The sequence below is a fragment of the Dermochelys coriacea genome, chromosome 3 (genome assembly GCF_009764565.3).
Source record: "Dermochelys coriacea isolate rDerCor1 chromosome 3, rDerCor1.pri.v4, whole genome shotgun sequence".
Classification (NCBI taxonomy): Eukaryota; Metazoa; Chordata; order Testudines; family Dermochelyidae; genus Dermochelys; species Dermochelys coriacea.
The window spans coordinates 211,112,251-211,132,235 of record NC_050070.1 but is presented as its reverse complement, the minus strand read 5'-3'; the positions used below and the strand labels follow the sequence as shown (position 1 = coordinate 211,132,235).

At 47.7% G+C, this 19,985-nt stretch overlaps 1 protein-coding gene across 2 annotated transcripts in view; it reads right to left on the bottom strand.

Annotated features, from left to right (window-relative positions):
• GALM (galactose mutarotase) overlaps positions 1-19,985 on the bottom strand; it is a 34,236-nt gene that overhangs the window by 5,145 nt on the left and 9,106 nt on the right. For both annotated transcript variants that reach the window (XM_038393912.2, XM_043512206.1), the window contains exons 4-5: positions 19,364-19,570; positions 13,824-13,905 (exon numbers count right to left, since the gene is read on the bottom strand). In XM_038393912.2, coding sequence (XP_038249840.1) covers positions 13,824-13,905; positions 19,364-19,570 — 289 coding nt within the window. The remainder of the gene's footprint in view (positions 1-13,823; positions 13,906-19,363; positions 19,571-19,985) is intronic.

Sequence of the window (19,985 nt, the reverse complement as noted above, 5' to 3'; positions counted from 1 at the left end):
ATGCCCCATATTGTATCACCAACCCAGCAAAGCAATTAAGCACATTCATATCTTTACGTTCCTGGGACTACTTCTGCTTAAAGTTAAGCATGTGCTTGAGTGTTTTACTGTTGTTATTAACATTACTGTAGTATGTAGGAGCCCCATTGTGGCCCAGGCCCCCTGCATCAGGCGCTGCGCAAACACAGAACAGAATGACAGTTCCTGTCCCAAAGAGCCAATGTTCTAAGTAGTGAATCTGCTGAATAAGGGCCTTACCATCTGGGTGTTTTTAGAACTCCTTATACAACTTTTTACAGTAAGCATTTTATGCTTCAGAAAAGTGGAAAGCCTGAGAGACGGAAGCCCTTTGTTTAGCTACAGAACGAGTTACTGTACAGGCACTGTGTACAGACTTCCCCACGGGACAGAGTCAATACGGCTCAACCTAGCGCTGAAGGGACCACTTGTAGGGATGACAGACTAGTCTCCCATTGACTCCCTGGTGCTTTTAGTAGCAACGCCAACAAGGACACTGTGAAGGAGGGTTCTGTGCTGCCCACAGTGAACTGGACCGAGCTCACAGGCTCGTTTCACACAGACCAGCAAACGGGCATCAGAATGGCACAATCTGATGAGCAGGGGTTGGACTAGATGACCTCCTGAGATCCCTTCCAACCCTGATATTCTATGATCAGCCCCTAATGCATCAATACAGTCAATGTTTCACATCTTGCTGTACACAACACCACCCAGCTATGGAGAACAGTTGGCCAAACGTACAAGGCTTTACACTTAGCAAAACAGCATTTCCCAGCATTTTCTGCTTGTCTGTGAACACCTCATCCGATCACTTCCAAACCTGCAGGGGATGTCCTAGGCATCACTAGGCAGAACCCTATTGATCTGAGGGGAAATTGGAAAACGAGAAGGGGGAAGGAGACACACAGGGAGCCCTTGCCACTGATTAGCAAAGCCACAGCTTTAAGCACTCTGCAGTTGTCTAGAGCCCTAAGAGCTAGCTGATGGCCCTGCCAGCATAACCATAATACTAATGCAGCGCTGCCCCTCAACCCAATGGAGTTGGCATGTTGACACCCAGAATCACTGACCTCCCAGACAGACTGAAGACAAGTAATAATGGTGCGGGGAATGAGGGTGTGCACACAGCTCCTGTCCTGGGGGCGGGAAGAATGGGGAGCACACTGGTAGGGAGGCTGGGAGGCTCTTGTATGTGGGAAGGAGAAAATAAATGGGGGCACACAGAGCTTCAGGGAACCCCTGAAACAGAGGCACTTGGTGGGTGGCCCACAGGGAGCTTGCGGGGGGAATGGAGGGCTGCACTGAGCTCAGCCTATGGAAGCTATGGAATGTGCGACCCTCTAGTTACGAGGCCTGATTCACAGGGGTCATTCCCACTCATTGATATTTGCCTGAGTAAGAACCTCAGGATTTGGGCCAGGTCAGATCCACTCCAATGTGATCTGCAAAGTGACAAGGCTTGTGAGTGCAGGGGCTCGGTTCAAGAAACACCAGCAGTGCAGAGCCGGAGCAGGAGGGGGAAGCAGCGTCCCGCTCGGCATTGCTGTATTGTGACATCACACAATGAACAGGCACTGTCCCCTCCACACTCATACCCATCTGCTTGAGACACCATTAATCTGGTGACAGGGTTCAGCTAGGCAGCAGATTCAGGCATCACCAGCTCTTTCAAAATGCACCCTTAACCACGGCTCTGCGGGGTCACTGCTGGCTGAGGTGAGCCAGCTCACGCTGCTGAGCTATGGCCATCTCAGACATGCAGGGCAGGGAGAAGCATGCCCTGCTTTTAAGCTTTATAGTAAGAAATGGGGCAGGTAAGGAACCCCCAGAGCCAGCTGCAAGGAAGGCAACAGATCGCTTAGCATGCAGCGCACTGTGTATGCAAATGCGAGAGGGCTGCTACAAATGCAGGGGACGAGGCATAATCTGAACGCTGTGCTCAGTGTTACTGCTTGGTGGGTCACTTCAGCAGCCTCTCAGAATCTAAACAGTGGGAGAGAGACAGAGAGGAGAGAAAAATGGAAGAGACAAAGAGACTTAGTAAAAGAAGAAGGCAATTAAGGCCATGTCCACACTACAGAGCCCATGGCAGTAGAGTGACACCGGCAGAGCCATCAGTACAGAGAGCTCCGCTGACAAGAATTTTTCTGATGGCAGAGGAACACCACCCTCCTGACCGACGTTACCAGATGGCTTCTGGCTGCCCAGGTGTCAGCATCGCTGCCTCTCTCCTGCGGGTTTTGCCAACCCAGCTCCGTAGCTAGGACGTGAGGAATCTTTCACACTTCTAACCAACCTAGCTGTGCCACTGTACATTGTGGCCTAAGTAGCAGCGTGCATGGCTGAGGCAGAAGGTGTGTACCTACAGCTCGGCAGGGGAGATCAAAGGGCTGTTCTCTAGGGTATCTTGTAGAAACTCCCAGCAAGAAAAGAACTGATCCAGGTTTATTCTTGAGAGGGAAATCTCCTGTGGGCGCACTGACTTCACCCATTTTCATTCACTTGGGCTTTTTACATACACGCTCTCAAACCCTGGGATGAACACACCGACCCTTCCCCATCACCCTTCTGGGTGGAGATACATATTTATAGCCATTCCACACCCCTGGATAAATGGAGGTACACTCACCCACCCTCACACCCCCACGCTCTAGGCAGACATACACAATGCAACCCCCTGGCCAGAGAGATCCTCACAACCCCTGGTCAATACAACACTGGTTACACTCAGTTCAGATTTATCAAGTTTCCCTCACAACCATAAAAGGCTAGAAACCTACTCTTCCTTTTATGTGAAAGCCGAGATTCTGCAGAAGCTCAGAACAACCAGGATAACTCCCTACTCCCCTGGGGCTAGGGTACTGAAAATTATACCTATTGAAATTACAAGCGATTACTTTAAGTCCCAAGAGGTTTCCCGGTCTTGCTGGCAGGTTAGGGGGCTCTGAGGGAAGTGTGCCATCTGGTTCTTCAGCAGTCAGTCTGCAGTGACCCAGCCTAAAGTAGGATGAATTGTGCTTCTCTGCCTTAGGGAGCAGCCTGCTTTGTCTCACGCTCCATTTGGTTTGTGTGTTAGATTTCTGGATTCTAAGAAATAAAGTCGTGTTATGTTGCAGCCTTTCAGACAGTGTGAGAATTGTTTCCCCCCTAACTCTCTGTGTATAAACAGACGGGGTTTAAAATGTAAGACATGAGGCAGCAAGGTGCACACAACATTCCCCAGCTCCCCACACTTCCAGAGTAAACCCACCAAGGCACGGCTTGATGTTCTGCAATTCTCCTCTGTTATCGTAGAAGGCCTATAGAGCAACACCCTTGGAAGAAGTAGAAAGATGCTAACATGCAAGCACACCTGCTTCAACAAGACGACTGTTGTATGTGGTTTCTCTAGCTAGGGCTCTAAGAAACAGCAATCTTAGAACTGGTTACTGAAAACAGCAGTCGGCTCTCTCAACAAGCAAAGTGCTGCTCACGCTAAGGAAAAGCACATGGGGATTTTTCTAAACTCAGTCGACAGTAAAATAATTAAGCAGATGGAACATCTACTTCCCCCCTGTACTGCAAACACACATTGACACTCAGAATCAAGCCATTTTGCTTCAAAGCAAGGGGAACTTGATATCAAAACTTCCAAGGCTGACTCAGAGACATGACTTTTTGGAGCAAGCCATGTTAAATAGCAAAGCTGTTCTCATGGCCCTGTTGCACTGGTTTCACATGGTGCAGATTCAGTGTGCATGCGTCACTACCTAACTAATGGGATGATCCAGTGCTCAGTGAAGCATCTCCATTGCCATTGGATAGGGTCCTACACTTTTATCAATAGCACCTCTAAGAGTAAATGGGGCCCAAGCCCTGCTACAATGGATCTGAACAGCAAAGCCAACGAGGGCTACTGGTAACTGTTTAGTCCAACATTTTCCAATGAGTACATTAATTTCAGGATGCCTCAAACATTGGGAACCCAGCTTGTGATACCTAAGGCTGTTTTTTCTAAAGTGCCAAGTACCTACAGGTTTCCATTCACTTTGGCTGGAGTTGGGGGAGGGGGGGAACAGCCCCTCTGAAAGTTTGGCCCCGAGGATCTCAGATTGGGTACCCAAAAACTGCGACATGCAAAGTCAGGAGCCACTTTTCTAATGCTCTAGCCTTAGGGAGCTAAACTTCTGAAACCGAGGGCCTGATTCTCCACCCACTCCCACGGGTGTAATGTCATTTACCTCATTGGTGTTATTTCACATTTGGAGCACTGCAAGTCTGGTCTGTCTTTACCCCAGTGTTGTTTTAGGCTCTGCACTGCAGTGGGAAATTCTGCTTTGGTGGGGATCCCAGTAGAAAATGCTGCACCCCCTCCAGGCCCAGAGCTGCTTCGATGTCACAGGTCTACAAGAACCATCGAAAAGCTCTATGCTGAATCTTGCATTTTGTCCCTTTGCTCAGACTGCTTCTCTCTAAGACAGAGGTGGGCAAACTACGGCCTGTGGGCCACAGCCGGTCCACAGGACCTTCCTGCCCGGCCCCTGAGCTCCCGGCTGGGGAGGCTAGCCCCTGACCCCTCCCCTGCTGTCCCACCTCCCCTCCAGCCTCAGCGCGCCACGCCACCAGCGCTCTGGCCTGCCGCTCCTGCCAGGCAGCGCGGCAATGTGGTTGACAGCAGTGCTGCGAGCTCCTGCTGCTCTGAGCAGCATGGTAAGGGGGCAGGGAGCAGCGGGGGTTGGATAAGGGGCAGAGGGTCCCGGGAGACGGTTAGGGGCGGGGGTGTGGATAGGGGTCGGGGCAGTCAGGGGACAGGGGGAGGTTGGATGGGGCAGAAGTTCTTGGGAGGCGGGTTGTCAGGGGACAGGAGGGTTTGGATAGGCATGGGAGTCCTGTGGGGCCTGTCTGGGGGCGGGGGTGTGGATAAGGGTCGGGGCACTCAGGGAACAGGGAGGGTTGGATAGGGGGTGGGGTCCCAGGGGGCGGTTAGGGGACAAGGAGCAGGGGGGTTTGGATGGGTTGGGGGTTCCGAGGGGGTTGGGAAGTGGGAAAGAGTGGATGGGGGTGGGGGCCAGGCTGTTTGGGGAGGCACAGCCCCTACCCAGCCCTCCATACAGTTTTGCAATGCCGATGTGGCCCTTGGACCAATGGTTCCCAAAGAGTTGCTAGATATTTGTCACTCCACTCGTGAGCACAAACTGACCTTAGCTGCCACTGATTTCCTCCGTCACCTTATTGCTACGCAGAACACATACAGTGATTAGTTGATTGGGGAAACGGATGAGGGCCAAGGCTGGATGAGTGCCCACCTCTGCTCTAAGGTGTCTGTGATCCCAGTAACCACAGTGCACTTTCTCTTCTCAGATGAGCAAGCTCATGACAACTTTGCAGCACAAGAACTTCCTTACAGCGCTAGAAGGTGACAAACTGCTCCCTTCCTCTGGGCCTTTCTATTTCACATCATGCTGCACAGTGTCAGGGCCTCATCCAAAGCCTACTGAATTCAATGGGAGTCTTCTCACACACTTCAGTAGGGTTTGGATCGGTCAGGGGAGAGAAGGCCTGTGCACTAAGTGAGCAGATCCCTCCTTCCACTTCTCTGGAGGCTAAGCCTGCCATGCCATGAGGTCTGGGATCTCCAGTGATTCAGTGACTGATACATTGCGAGTCTGCATGTTTTCCCACAAAGTGCAAACATACATTCAGTTTGGCCCCTTAGCTCAGATTAAAAGGATAACAAAACAAGGAGAGGTCTGAGGTGCCCAGCCTTAACAGCTCACTAGACCTAGGCGACGGCCAGTTCCCAACACAGAGGGCTATTGGTGTTATTTGTGGAGTCTCTTTCCTTTCTCCCACATGCACAAGAGGCAGGGTGACCTGGGACAAGCCACTTCCCCTGTGTCTCCCCAGCGGTAAATTTGGGATAATCTCCAGGCCAATCCTCATAAACTTCAAGTGCCACATCTTCCAATCACCCCCTGCTCAACTCCGCCACTGTCAGCGGCTTCCTCTTTCCAGCAGGAGTAGCTGCTGCAAGCCGCCTGACACTTCACCTCCTGGCTTGTGCCTGTGTTAACCATGCTTAGTTCTCATGCACCAAAGCTGATACAAGCCCACTCACTGCAAGTTTTCTTAGTCATATCCCACAACCACTTCCTCCACATCCCTTCTCTCCACTGCTTCAGAGAGCTCCTCTAGCTGGATGTCCTGCATCATGGCAGCATAACATCCCTCCACCACGCAGCAAGCCGGACGACAAATGGTTTGGAACAAGAGACAATGATCTAAAGTAGGCTGGATAGATAACTGAGACCAACCCATGATTTAAACGTCTACTGAAAGGAAAGAGAAGAGGAAGAACATTCAGATCAGAACGCCTCAGCTTTTTAGCATAGATACAGCAGATCTTCAGGCCTCCGTCCAACTGCTTGGTGCTTCTCAGACAGGACAATTAGCTCCCTTTATGGGTAGATTACCCTACTGTAGGAGAGTCCCTGTGTGACATATAAAGTAGGTGTAGCCAGCTCTGACTACCTGTTCCAGCATCCCCTCAGGCACTAGGGTGGGCCAGAAGCATCTTGGAGACTCCGGTGATCCTTGGTAGAACAGCCCCTATGGGAACATTGTTGCTGGCATAATTTAGAGCAGCCCTGAGGTTGCTGTAAATTCCACCAGAGACAAACTACTGTGTAGCCAGTCAGTCAGTCATGACTGGGGCTTGGGCAGTCATACCTAGTGGTCAGAGCAGTGGCAGTCAGAGACTAGGAACAGCTCTGAAAGTCAATGCTGGAGTCAGGAGTCCCAGAGCAAGCCAAGAGGCATGTCCACCATTACAGCCAACAGGGGAGTCCATCTTGTTGTACAGACACTTCCTGGACTCCTCCTGAGGCAGTACTTCCTGTGGTATTTATTTCCACAAGGTCTATACGGTAATGCATGCAGCCCTACCATGGCTGCCGGTTATGCGTCCGCCTTCTTGCAGATTCCTGCAAGATTCCTGTTCTTCCCAGGTTCCTGTCCCGTCCCTGAAGCACCTCACAGCCCCAGGATTAGGGGAACAGAGATGTTGCCTAGAGCCACCTTTCCCCACTCCCTCTGTGTCCTGCACAGCTTAGCTGGCGCTCAGGATCTGGCCCATGGTTCCCAAAGAGTTGCTAGATATTTGTCACTCCACTCGGGAGCACAAACTGACCTTAGCTGCCACTGATTTCCTCCGTCACCTTATTGCTACACAGAACACACACAGTGATTAGTTGACTGGGGAAATGGATGAGGGCCAAGGCTGGATGAGTGCCACCTCCGACTGCAGCTAGTTCTAGTTATAGAAACATAAAACTATCTAGGCTGACTCAGGATCTAACTTCATATTTCTCTGTGGTTGAGTTTCCCAGCACCCAGTGTTTTCATGAACATGCTGGTATTGTGCAATACTCTCAGTCACATCATCACCAGCATTTCCCCAACTGCTGATGGCAGTTCATGACTTACCCTTGAGCACCATCGGTGTACAAGTCACAAGCTGGCTATGAATAGCGCCGGATCCACGCACGTGGCTGTGTGGTGTCACCGATTGCTGCAATGAGGCAATGTCTATTGCAGATCACTTGGCTTTGCTAAAAATCACTATCAGCTGCTAGACTGGGGCCTTATGTGATCACATAGTGAGTGCGGTGGAGTGCAGGGGGTGCTGAGAAGGGGCTCCCACCAGAGAGGCAGGGAGTGGGCAGAGCCATGACTCCATCTCTAACTACCAATCAGCAGAGATGGCTAGCCATGTGGGGAGTGGTATATGCCCTCCTTAAAGAGAGAGAGAGAGCGAGCGAGCGAGCGCGGTTTATGCACCCCGCACGCTGTGGACCATGGAACTCTGGGACACAAGACTGGGCCTTACAGGCATCATCAAACCCTCTGAAATTAACAAGAAACTTCTGAATGGTTTGTTCTGCACATCGAGTTATACCCATATGGCAACGAATACTGCCAAGGGTTATGTAACCAAGGAAAAGTGTAGGGAGTATAATGGACCAAACTCCACCAGGACTGTGGGTGGAATTAAACACGTCTCACATACTGTATTCAGAGTACAGAGCAGGCTATGCATGGCAGATTGAACCAGGGGGCTCCAGTGTGCACTCCGTACCCCACCAGGCCTGCCATACTCTTACATTATTAGTATTTAAGTGCCATAACAAGTGACAATCAGTAAATGAAGTGTAGAAGAACATACCCAAATCATCTCTCTTTAGAAGCCCTAACACACACACACACACACACACACACACACACACACACTCTTCACCACATGAATAGGTAATCACTGGAAACATAATCAATAAATAAATGCAAATGGAAGAAGTAGCGAGAAGCTAGAGAAGAATGTAATAGTGACCCTGATATGCTAATAATAAAGCCCATAGAGAGAACAAGGTCACAGAGTGTGATCTCTCCACTTCTAGTGGACCTTAAGAATTGTTTGAGCCCAAAGCATTCAAACCCATTAACAAAAAGTTATAACTTGAGGGGAGATTTTCAGAGGCACAGATGGGACTTTGGTGCCTAGCTGCCCTTTGAAAATCACCCCCTTTTTCACAGTCACACAGGGCTGTCATTTCCCACTCCCTGCACAGACCTTGACAATAGGAAACAGTATCACAGAGCAGGTGTCAAACGCTGCCAAAAATACTAGATGGATATTCTGTGCTTGGTGGGTGAGGTGGAGGTTGTGCATATTTTTAAGACCATTGTGTGTGGTGCTGTGTTGTTGTTTTTTAAGCACAAGTAGACACCTGAGTAAAACAGTTTCTCTTTAAAGTGACTCTTCCTCCACTCAGCACAGTCCTTGACAATAGGAAATTATGCCACACAGCAGGTGCCACATGCTGCCAGCCAGATTTGGAAGCACAGGTGTAAGTGACAGGCAGCGTGAGATCAGGGCCACGGATCACAGCCACCGGTTCTCTGGTGCAGTGCTGCTGTCTGTGATCAAGTTTTGTATGAACTATTTTCCTGGCCATTGCCAGGTTTTTATTTTCTCGGATTTATCGCCAATGCAGGTAACTTTGAATGGAATGACAAACTTCCCATCCCACTGTTCATCTTTTTGTTACTCTGAAGTCTCTGTTTGGGGACATTTCTCTTCTCACATCAGCAGTTACAGCCTTCACCTCGCTGCCGACTGCTCTGGCTTTTCAGATCTACTCACGTGGAACTCATCAGTTGCTCTGCACCAGTTCTTCTTTGCAAATGCTCAGAATCACTCTTTATCTTACAAGTCATGCATTTTTGTGGCTTTCAATCCGATCTAAATGTAGAATTCTACTGAATGCATCAGAGTGGAGGAAGAATCACTTTAAAAAGAGAAACTGTTTTATTCAAGTGTCTACTTATGCTTAAAAAAAAAAAAAAAAAAAGAGAGAGACAGCCCTGCATGAAATGGTTTTTAAAATATACACAACCTCCGCCTAACCCACTAAGCATAGAATATCCATCTAGTTTTTTGCCTTAATGTATTCATTTATCCAAAATGTTAAAAGGCAAATGGATACAGAAAACAGGACTATCAAGCCAAGGCGCAATTAAAAACTTAAATAACCAGCCAGGTAATTGCTAACTTTCAAGAACAGATGTTACTTAAAATGCATGAGCATCCATTGAAACATTACACTAAGGTCCCAATTCAGCAAGCTAAGTAAGTGCCTTGTACTTAGCATGGGCTTAACTCTAAGCATGTCATCAGTCCCACTGAAGTCAGTGCCATTTTGCATTCTGAAGCCCAGGGGAATACTGATGTACCTACATTCAGTCTCTTGCTGAACTGGGTCCTGGATCCGGAGGAGATGCGTGAGGCGTAATAATGAAGATTCACCTAGATCTACTCACACCCCCTCCCCCAAGTGCAAATCAATGTGACTTGCCCACAGCGGAGCCGGAAGGCATATGGTAATACAGACTTGCAAAAACGTCAAGGAAATAAAACCTACCAGTTCCAGCAAAATTTTGCTAGCCGAGGCTTACCAGAAACACCAACGCACACAGCACTCCCACCCCACACACTCATACAGCCATAAACACACACTCCTGGACAGACACACAGACACACCATTCAGACCCCTGGGTGGACAGAGGGACACATACACCCGTCAGGTCCCTGGGTGGACAGAGGGATGCACGCGCGCGTGCACACACACACACACACACACACACACACAAACGCGCACACACACGTCAGACCGCAGAATGACAGAGGGACACACTCATGCACACACCCTTCAAACCCCTGGATGGATAGAGGGGGACACAGACACAGGTCAAAGCTCTGGATGACAGAGGGACACACACACACACCCTTGTCAGATCCCAGCGTGGACAGAGGGACACACGAACATGCGCACACCTATCCGACCCTGCTATTCCATCACTGCTTCACCCCTCCCCGCATGTCAGACACCTCAACTTTCCCTCATTCATCCCCCATGTGCCCATAACGCCATGCCCCCTCCATTTCCTCCCACCTCCAGCTCATCAATTCTCTGGTCTCTTCCACCTTAGTTGCACAAATTAATCAGTTTTCTGCTTCCCCGCACCCAAAACTGTTAGCTCTTCAGTGCGGGAGCAGCCATCTCTGCCCTAGCTTGGCAGGGGCCTCCCTTCTGCTCCTCAGAGCTCACAAACAGCGCCAGCTCCCCAGTCCCTAGGGAGGCACTGGTGTTCTACTAGGGACTGCTGGGATCTTTGGCTCCTGCCCATCCTAGGTCTTGGGAAGGGGCCTCGGTTGCTGGCTGGGTGGCGGGCACAAGGCCAGTTCTGGGAGCAGCTGGTACAGCAGGAGTGCTCTGGGTCTGGCCTCCGCTGGTGTCAAATGGAGATGACACAGGCATAGAGAACCCATTAAATTTAACTCCCTCAGCCAAGAGGAGTAAGGAGCCTGGACAACTCAGTCACGGCCTTTGCAACTCTTTCTCCCTTCTCCATGCTGCTGACCTTGGCCAGGGTAAGCGGTGCACCCGCTGCAGGCCTAGCTGTGTACCAGCGATGGGTGCAACCTCATGGGTGAAACCTGCAGTATAGCTTACACTCGAGTTGGGTGTTTATGCTTGCAACGAAAACCTTAAGGCCTAGAAACATGGGGCCTGGCTCAACTCCAATTCACTACAGCACAACTCCGTTGAAATCAACAAACTGACGGAGAAACCTTGGAACCCAGAGACTTCCACACCAGGAAAGACCTCGCCAAAAACTTTAAAGGATTCGCCTTTCCTCTTGTACATAGTTATCCATACAGTGTGTGAACATCACCCACCAGCGCGCATTGTATTTAAGCGTCTCTGAGGTTAGACAGGGAGGGCTCCGGTGGTTTCCACTGAGGTTTAGCTGCCAGTGCTTTGCTGGCAGCAGGCCCACCGACAGCAATTCCAGGCCCCAAGGCAGAATAGTCAATGGGCATGGCCAGGGATTCCACATGCCCGCCCGGTGGCCTTTGCTGGTACCACCCCGTGCATGCCTACGAGCCCTGCAGCCCGCCCGGGTGATTTAAAAGAGCCTGGGGCTCCCAGCCACCACTGCCACTACCACGGGCCCTTTTAAATTGCCTGGGCCCCTGGGCAATTGCCCCCTTTCCCCACCCCCATCAACATTAATTAAAAAAATAATTTGCTCAGCACCAAGGCAGTCATTCGTAATACAAGCTACCAGGCCCACTCCTCGGCTGGTGTCAATTGGTGTAGCCCCAGTGAGACAGCAATCGAGTTATGCTGATTTATGGTAGTTGAAGATCTGACCCATCACATGTGAAACAAAGCAATCAGACTATAACAGGGATTTCCACCATGTAATATGACCAGGCTTTGAGGGACAGATTATCCAGGCACAGCTTATGGGGATAGTAGGACCTCAAGATCATGTGAAAAACTCTGCTAGACAAGCCTGAGTAAGCCCCGCATTGCAGGAGGATGGAAAGGGGAAAAGGAACCAGGTGCTAGCACTAGGAGCTGCTCAGCTGGCAACAGCACAAGCAGCTGGGCTGGAGGAAGGAGGTGGGGATAAGAGGGGGAGAAGGGCATGAGAGGCAGCTGGGAGCAAGTCTCACAGGCCAGAAAGACAGACTTGCGCTGGCATGGCTTGGGCTAGAGCGCTCAAAACAGCTGTGGGACTTTGGCCCTGCGGCTTAGGTGGAGACTTGGACTGGCCACCCGAACTCAAGCCTGGGGGGGCGAGCCTAAGCCTCTGCCAGGGCTGCAATGCCCACACACCTGTTTTTAGCCTGCTAGTGCAAGTCTGTCTACCCCGGCTAGGGGCTCACTCCCAGCTGCAGCATAGACATACCTACAGGTACCCAGAGAGACCAAAAACCGCAGGCAGAATGGGTAACGCTGGCTTCCCCTCCCCACTCATTTACACAATGGAAGTATGGAGACCCATGATGCCCCGAGATGATCTGATGAAGTTACTCATACTTATGTGTAGCAGAATGAAGTCCCTCACCCTGGATTCCTCTCTGCAAACAGCCCTCACACACTCCCATGGCAAGTTCAACCCTGTGTGCTTCATTTACAATGTGCTATATGAGGGCTTGTTCCCCACAACATGAGGCTTTCCCCTTCTCCCCAGACACACGGGGGGGGGGGGAAAAGAGATCTCACCTCCTGGAGATCCTGGGCTTCTCTCGCCCTTCCTTCCAGCCTCCGCCTTCCTGTCTCTCCAGTAACTGTCCTCTGATGACAAGCTGAATCACCCTCCTTGTTTACTGGTTAATTGCCTCATTTATTTGCCCATGTGGGAACGCTCACCACATGCCGAGAGTGGTGGGTCAGCCTGTGGCTACCCACACTGTGCTTTATCCACTGAGGAAAGTTGCTGGCACTATCAGTGGTTTGAATGTGAATGTAAATCATGTTTCAAGGGTGCTAGATTTAAAAAAAAAAAAAAAGGACAGAAATCCTGGAAGTTCTGAATTGAGTTCCCAAAATAGTCAAACCTCTGAAAGGAGAGAAATTCACAGTTAAGGCAGCCAAATCCCCTTAACTCTGCCTCTGTGGTGAAAGCAACCTCTCAGCTTTCTTCCTTGCATGTGGCATATGGGAAATGTCCATCTCAGAACACATGGCTATGTAATTCATTTCACACCCATATCTCTGGAACAAAGCAGGATGATGTGTTACCTCACCAACTGCTCTTTGCACGGTGTAAGCACATGAGATCTTTAGACACAGAGCTAGTGTGTCGCTGTACAGATGACATGTGACTCACTAGCTGGCATACACATGAGGTCACAGACCCCTCTCCTGTGCAGTACATGGCAAAAGTGTTAGACTTTTAGAATGCCATTGATCCCCTCAGAACTTTGTCTGATCTCTTCAAATTTGATGGAAGGATCCCAGATGGGACCCAGATATAACCTCTCAATTTGGAGACAAATGCAGCTTTTGGGGGGATTTTAAATGGAGGTCAAACATCAGGCTCATCTGTTGAAACCTCAATTAACCATGGAACAGGTACCAGCACCATAATGGGGGCTAGAAGGCCAAAGCAAGCAGTCACACTAGGGCTTAGGGAATTGCTCTCCAACTATGTTTGGGTGAGACAAGGGTCAGTTCCGTGCAAACTGCAGAGCTGCCTCAAACAAGAAGAGCTATTGTCATGTGGCTTTGGACCCCATTTCATGCCACGTTACTCCTGTTTGATAACAGAAAAATCAATCCATTACTCTAATGGAATAAGTGACTTCACTTATGTTTAAGAATGACTTTCCTCGCCTTAAAGCCAGTCTTGCTCCCGCTGAGCTATGAAATCCCCTCCCTCAAACAAATGCAATTCTCAAAGTCACTAACCAGTAGGGATCAGGGTGTCATCCACAGGCAAGTAAGAGTCTGCTTCTATGGAGACCTCATGGTTGTAGATATCATGTGATCCCTAGGAGGCAATGAAAGAAATATTTACACTTACACTGTACCCCTTACATGTGTCCAGGTACCTGTGCAGGGTGTTTTCCACTGGCAGTTATCAAACCACATGGACACCGACCACAAACTCCAGAAGAGCCCATGTCACTAGATTGCAGCATTCAAACATTAGTGACTCTGAGCTTCCCTACAACTGGCAAAGTCAGTCTCCACATTACCCAGTAAGCAGAGAGAGGCAAAAGCAACCCTCATAATCCCAAGGCTTTAATCCCACTCCACTGCTCGATACACTCACAGCCTAATCCATACACACTCAAGAACAGAATACTTGTCAGGATGACAACTGTATGCACTGCTAGTACAGTGGGTATACTGAAAAGCTTGTCAACTGGACTGAGCCGGTAATTTCCGCACCCACAGCACTCCCCTCTGTCTGCCTGTCCTGCACTTCCTTATTGCTTTTTCCACTAGTGCACAAAGGGATGTTACTAGGGTAGAAAGTACCATATAAAACCTAAGGTAGACACTTTCTTGGGCCCAGATTCTCAGATGTATTTAGGCACCCTAACTCCCCACTGTTTTTTTTTTTGAGGATCTGGGTCTTTGACTGAAAGCTTTCTGGGACAAGGACTGTATATTTGTTCTGTGTTTGTACCCTAAAAAAAATTGCAAAATAAAAAAAAGAAAGCAAAGATGCAGGCAACTGTGGCTAAACATGTTAATGCTTTTGCCAAACACAAGCATAAGTATAAAAAAAATAAAAGTAATTGTTAAAATTGAAAAAAAAATCCCCCAAATTCTTTTCCAAATCATGCCAATCCTCATATTGCTGGAACCATTAAATCTTTGCTGCAACAAAAAATCATCCATAAGTGTTCTTCAGTATGCAATTCTCTAATTTGGCCAGTACAAAAACCAATGGCATCTTAATATTAATTATCAAAAATTAAATTAAATTAAGTAACTCTAACTTGTGCAGCTGTTGTATACAAAATGCCTAACCCAACTAAATCTGTAAATCCGAAAGCAAAATGGTTTTTTACCATTGATATTGTCAATGGCTTTTGGTCAATACCTGTTTCTAAGAAAAGTCAACACTATCTAGCTTTCACAGTGAAGGGGGTTCAGTACACTTTCCAAGTTTTACCCTCAAAATTCCATAAAAGCCCAGCTATCTTTCATAAACAAATAAAGAACATTCTGTCTAGGGTTTACAAACCATCTGTTATGTTTCAGTATGTAAACATTTGTTTAGCAACAAAAACAAAAAAAATCTAAAGTACCTAAATAAGCTTTTACAAATCATCAAAAAAACAAAAACTAACAACAAAGCGTAACCCAATAAAGGCTACAAGCCATTTTCGCACTAAAGTAGATCAGAAGGTGTTAGGGTCACAAATGCTGCATGTTGTGTTTGGAAGTCTTTGTTCTAAAGGGCAAAAGTCCTTCTGGGCTGGAGAAGGAAGGTTTTCTTCTCTTGTGGTTGGTATTCTGTGTAAGTATGGGTCTGATCCTGCTTCCTCTGAAGCGAATGGCAACCTGCAAACTCCCTCCCCACCATACCCCCGACTGAAATAGGAGCAAGATCAAGCCCTTAAATATTTGTGTCACTTTCTAATCAGCATAACAACTTCTCACACAGAGACACACACACTGCAGGAGTTATGTCTACTCCACAAAATATGATTATGCTGAAAATTATATTTGTTTACTTGGCCTTATCATTAACCAATTAACTATACACTGATGATTTCACTGCAGTTGTTAAAACAATGGCATTGATATAGTTAAATTACACAGACATTCTAAAATATCTCTTTCTATCGAGCATGTTTCAAAGAGCCTTGTTATCCAAGTGTAAGGATGTAACAATGCTATCAGACACTATCCTCACTGCACAGCACTACTTGGGAGAATTATTTTCTAAACCTTTGCCTTCATGCCTGATTATAAATGTAATGAGAGTAAATTGTAACAGAGAGGCAGTGAGGTCCACATGGCAGGGCACAGTGACTCAAGAGACATGTTTCAGAGTAGCAGCCATGTTAGTCTGTATCCGCAAAAAGAACAGGAGTACTTGTGGCACCTTAGAGACTGACAAATTTATCTGAGCATAAGCTTTTGTGGTATATATCTTACTATATGTTCCATTCTATGCATCTGATGAAGTGGGCTGTAGCCCACAAAAGCTTATGCTCTAATAGATTTGTTAGTCTCTAAGGTGACACAAATACTCCTGTTCTATTTTGAAGAGACATGGGCTCTACTCCAGCTCTGCAGTTCACTAGTTGGGTGACCTTAGACAATTCCCTTTCCCTTTCTGTGCTTTTGTTTTTCTCTCCTTCCAGCTGTTTTCTGTCTTGTCTAGTTAGACTGTGAGCCAGGACTCTCTCACTACGTTTGTCTACAGCTCTAATGTGGGGGCCCTGATCTCAGCTGGGGCTCTAGGCACTAGTAGAATGAGGTCAGACCAAGGGATGTGTCAGTACAAAGTGAAGTGCCTATGACACAGGGATACACTTATATCATTTTTATTTGAGCATAAGCTTTCGTGAGCTACAGCTCATTTCATCAGATGCATGCAGTGGAAAATATAGTGGGGAGATTTTATATACACAGAGAACATGAAACAATGGGTGTTACCATACACACTGTAAGGAGAGTGATCCGGTAAGGTGAGCTATTACCAGCAGGAGAGAAAAAAAACCTTGGAACAGTGGGGGGTGGGGAATAAACATGGGGAAATAGTTTTACTTTGTGTAATGACACATCCACTCCCAATCCCACCTGATCAACATCCTATAAAGCAAACAGGGAAAGATGAAGAATGAGCTCTCAAAACTGGATACTCTCATAAAAAAACAACCTTCCACACAAACTTCCTCGTGGCTGGACTTTACAAAAACTAGACAAGCCATTTACAACACACACTTTGCTTCTCTACAAAAGAAAAAGGACACTAAACTATCTAAGGTTTCAGAGTAGCAGCCGTGTTAGTCTGTATTCGCAAAAAGAAAAGGAAGACTTGTGGCACCTTAGAGACTAACAAATTTATTTGAGCATAAGCTTTCGTGAGCTACAGCTCACTTCATCGGATGCATTCAGACTGAATGCATCCGATGAAGTGAGCTCAAATAAATTTGTTAGTCTCTAAGGTGCCACAAGTACTCCTTTTCTTTTTAAACTATCTAAACTACTACACGCCACAAGGGCCACAACAGTGGTTCCCTTAACCCACCCAGCTATAATGTTAATCTATCCAGCTATATTCTTAGCCCAGCAGAAGAATCTGGCCTATCTCGGGGCCTCTCCTTCTGCCCCTCCACCCCCACGAACATGGTACAGTTCTGTGTTGACCTAGAATCCTATTTTCGACATCTCCGACTCAAGGAATATTTCCAACACACCTCTGAACAGCATACTAACCCACAGAGACCTTCCTACCAACACTACAAAAAGAAGGATTCTGGGTGGATTCCTCCTGAAGGTCAAAACAACAGACTGGACTTCTACATAGAGTGCTTCCACTGACATGCATGGGCTGAAATTGTGGAAAAGCAGCATCACTTGCCCCATAACCTCAGCCATGCAGAACACAGTGCCATCCACAGCCTCAGAAACAACTCTGACATCATAATCAAAAAGGCTGACAAAGGAGGTGCTGTCGTCATCATGAATAGGTCGGAGTATGAACAAGAGGCTACTAGGCAGCTCTCCAACACCACTTTCTACAATCCATTACCCTCTGATCCCACTGAGGGTTACCAAAAGAAACTACGCCATCTGCACAAGAAACTCCATGAAAAAGCACAAGAACAAATCCACACAGACACACCCCTAGAACCCCGAGCAGGGGTATTCTATCTGCTACCCAAGATCCATAAACCTGGAAACCCTGGAAGCCCCATCATCTCAGGCATTGGCACCCTGACAGCAAGACTGTCTGGCTATGTAGACTCCCTCCTCAGACCCTACGCTACCAGCACTCCCAGCTATCTTCAAGACACCACTGACTTCCTGAGAAAACTACAGTCCATCGGTGATCTTCTAGAAAACACCGTCCTGGCCACTATGGATGTAGAAGCCTCTACACCAACACTCCACACAAAGATGGACTACAAGTATCAGTATCCCCGATAATGTCATGGCAAACCTGGTGGCTGAACTTTGTGACTTTGTCCTCACCCATAACTATTTCACATTTGGGGACAATGTATACCTTCAAATCAGCAGCACTGCTATGGGTACCCACATGGTCCTACAGTTTGCCAACATTATTATGGCTGACTTAGAACAACGCTTCCTCAGCTCTCGTCCCCTAATGTCCCTACTCTACTTGCGCTACATTGATGACATCTTCATCATCTGGACCCATGGAAAAGAAGCCCTTGAGGAATTCCACCATGATTTCAACAATTTCCATCCCACCATCAACCTCAGACTGGACCAGTCCAAACAAGAGATCCACTTCCTGGACACTACACTGCTAGCAAGCGATGGTCACACAAACACCACCCTATACTGGAAATCTACTGACCGCTATACTTACCTACATGCCTCCAGCTTTCACCCAGACCACACCACATGATCCATTGTCTACAGCCAAGCTCTACGATACAACCACATTTGCTCCAACCCCTCAGACAGAGACAAACACCTACAAGATCTCTATCAAGCATTCTTACAACTACAATACCCACCTACTGAAGTGAAGAAACAGATTGACAGAGCCAGAAGAGTACCCAGAAGTTACCTACTACAGGACAGGCCCAACAAAGAAAATAACAGAACACCACTAACCATCACCTTCAGCCCCCAACTAAAACCTCTCCAACGCATCATCAAGGATCTACAACCTACCCTGAAGGACGACCCATCACTCTCACAGATCTTGGGAGACAGGCCAGTCCTTGTTTACAGACAGCCCCCCAACCTCAAGCAAATACTCATCAGCAACCACACAACAAAAAACACTAACCCAGGAACCTATCCTTGCAACAAAGCCCATTACCAACTGTGTCCACATATCTATTCAGGGGACACCATCATAGGGCCTAATCACATCAGCCACACTATCAGAGGCTCGTTCACCTGCGCATTTACCAAATGTGATATATGCCATCATGTGCCAGCAATGCCCCTCTGCCATGTACATTGGCCAAACCGGACAGTCTCTACATAAAAGAATAAATGGACACAAATTAGACGTCAAGAATTATAACATTCAAAAACCAGTTGAAGAACACTTCAATCTGTCTGGTCACTCGATTACATATCTAAAAGTGGCAATTCTTCAACAAAAAAACTTCAAAAACAGACTCCAACAAAAGATTGCTGAATTGGAATTAATTTGCAAACTGGACATTTTACGAGACATTACGAGAGTTACGAGCCCACCATCTGGGCTCAGTGAGATGAATTCAGTCATGCTTCCAAAGCATTTGAAGTACCAAGGATAATTATCTTACCTGGCCTGCTAGATTGAAGTAGGCATGGTTTGTCAGGCTAATAGGAGTAGTGCTGCTGCTTTGAGCTCGGTAGTTTATCACTAGTTCCCCACCATCGAGCGTGTAGGTCACCCAGACTTTTAGTTCCCCAGGATATCCTTCTTCACCATCTGGGCTCGTTCTGGAGAAACGTATGCCATTTAGCAGCACCTCCGGGGTCCAGAGAACCTGCAATAACAATTTTGTTGACACTCATTTCATTTCTCTATCCCTTTGAAAACCACATGCAAGATAATTGACATGGCTCCATTCCCGGAGGCAAACACATCTCTCAGAATTCTTGTTTACAGCTGCAGTGACACAGAAACCACAAGTACTCCTTTTCTTTTTGCGAATACAGACTAACCACGGCTGCTACTCTGAAACCTGTCATAGAAACCATTTCAGAGTAGCTGCCAATGAAGTGAGCTGTAGCTCACGAAAGCTTATGCTCAAATAAATTTGTTAGTCTCGAAGGTGCCACAAGTACTCCTTTTCTTTATAGGAACCATTGTTACAGTAAACTTCTTAGGGCAGGGGCCTTTTTTGTTCTGTGCTTGTACAGTGCCTACAATAAGGTCCTGATCCATGACTGAGGCTCCTA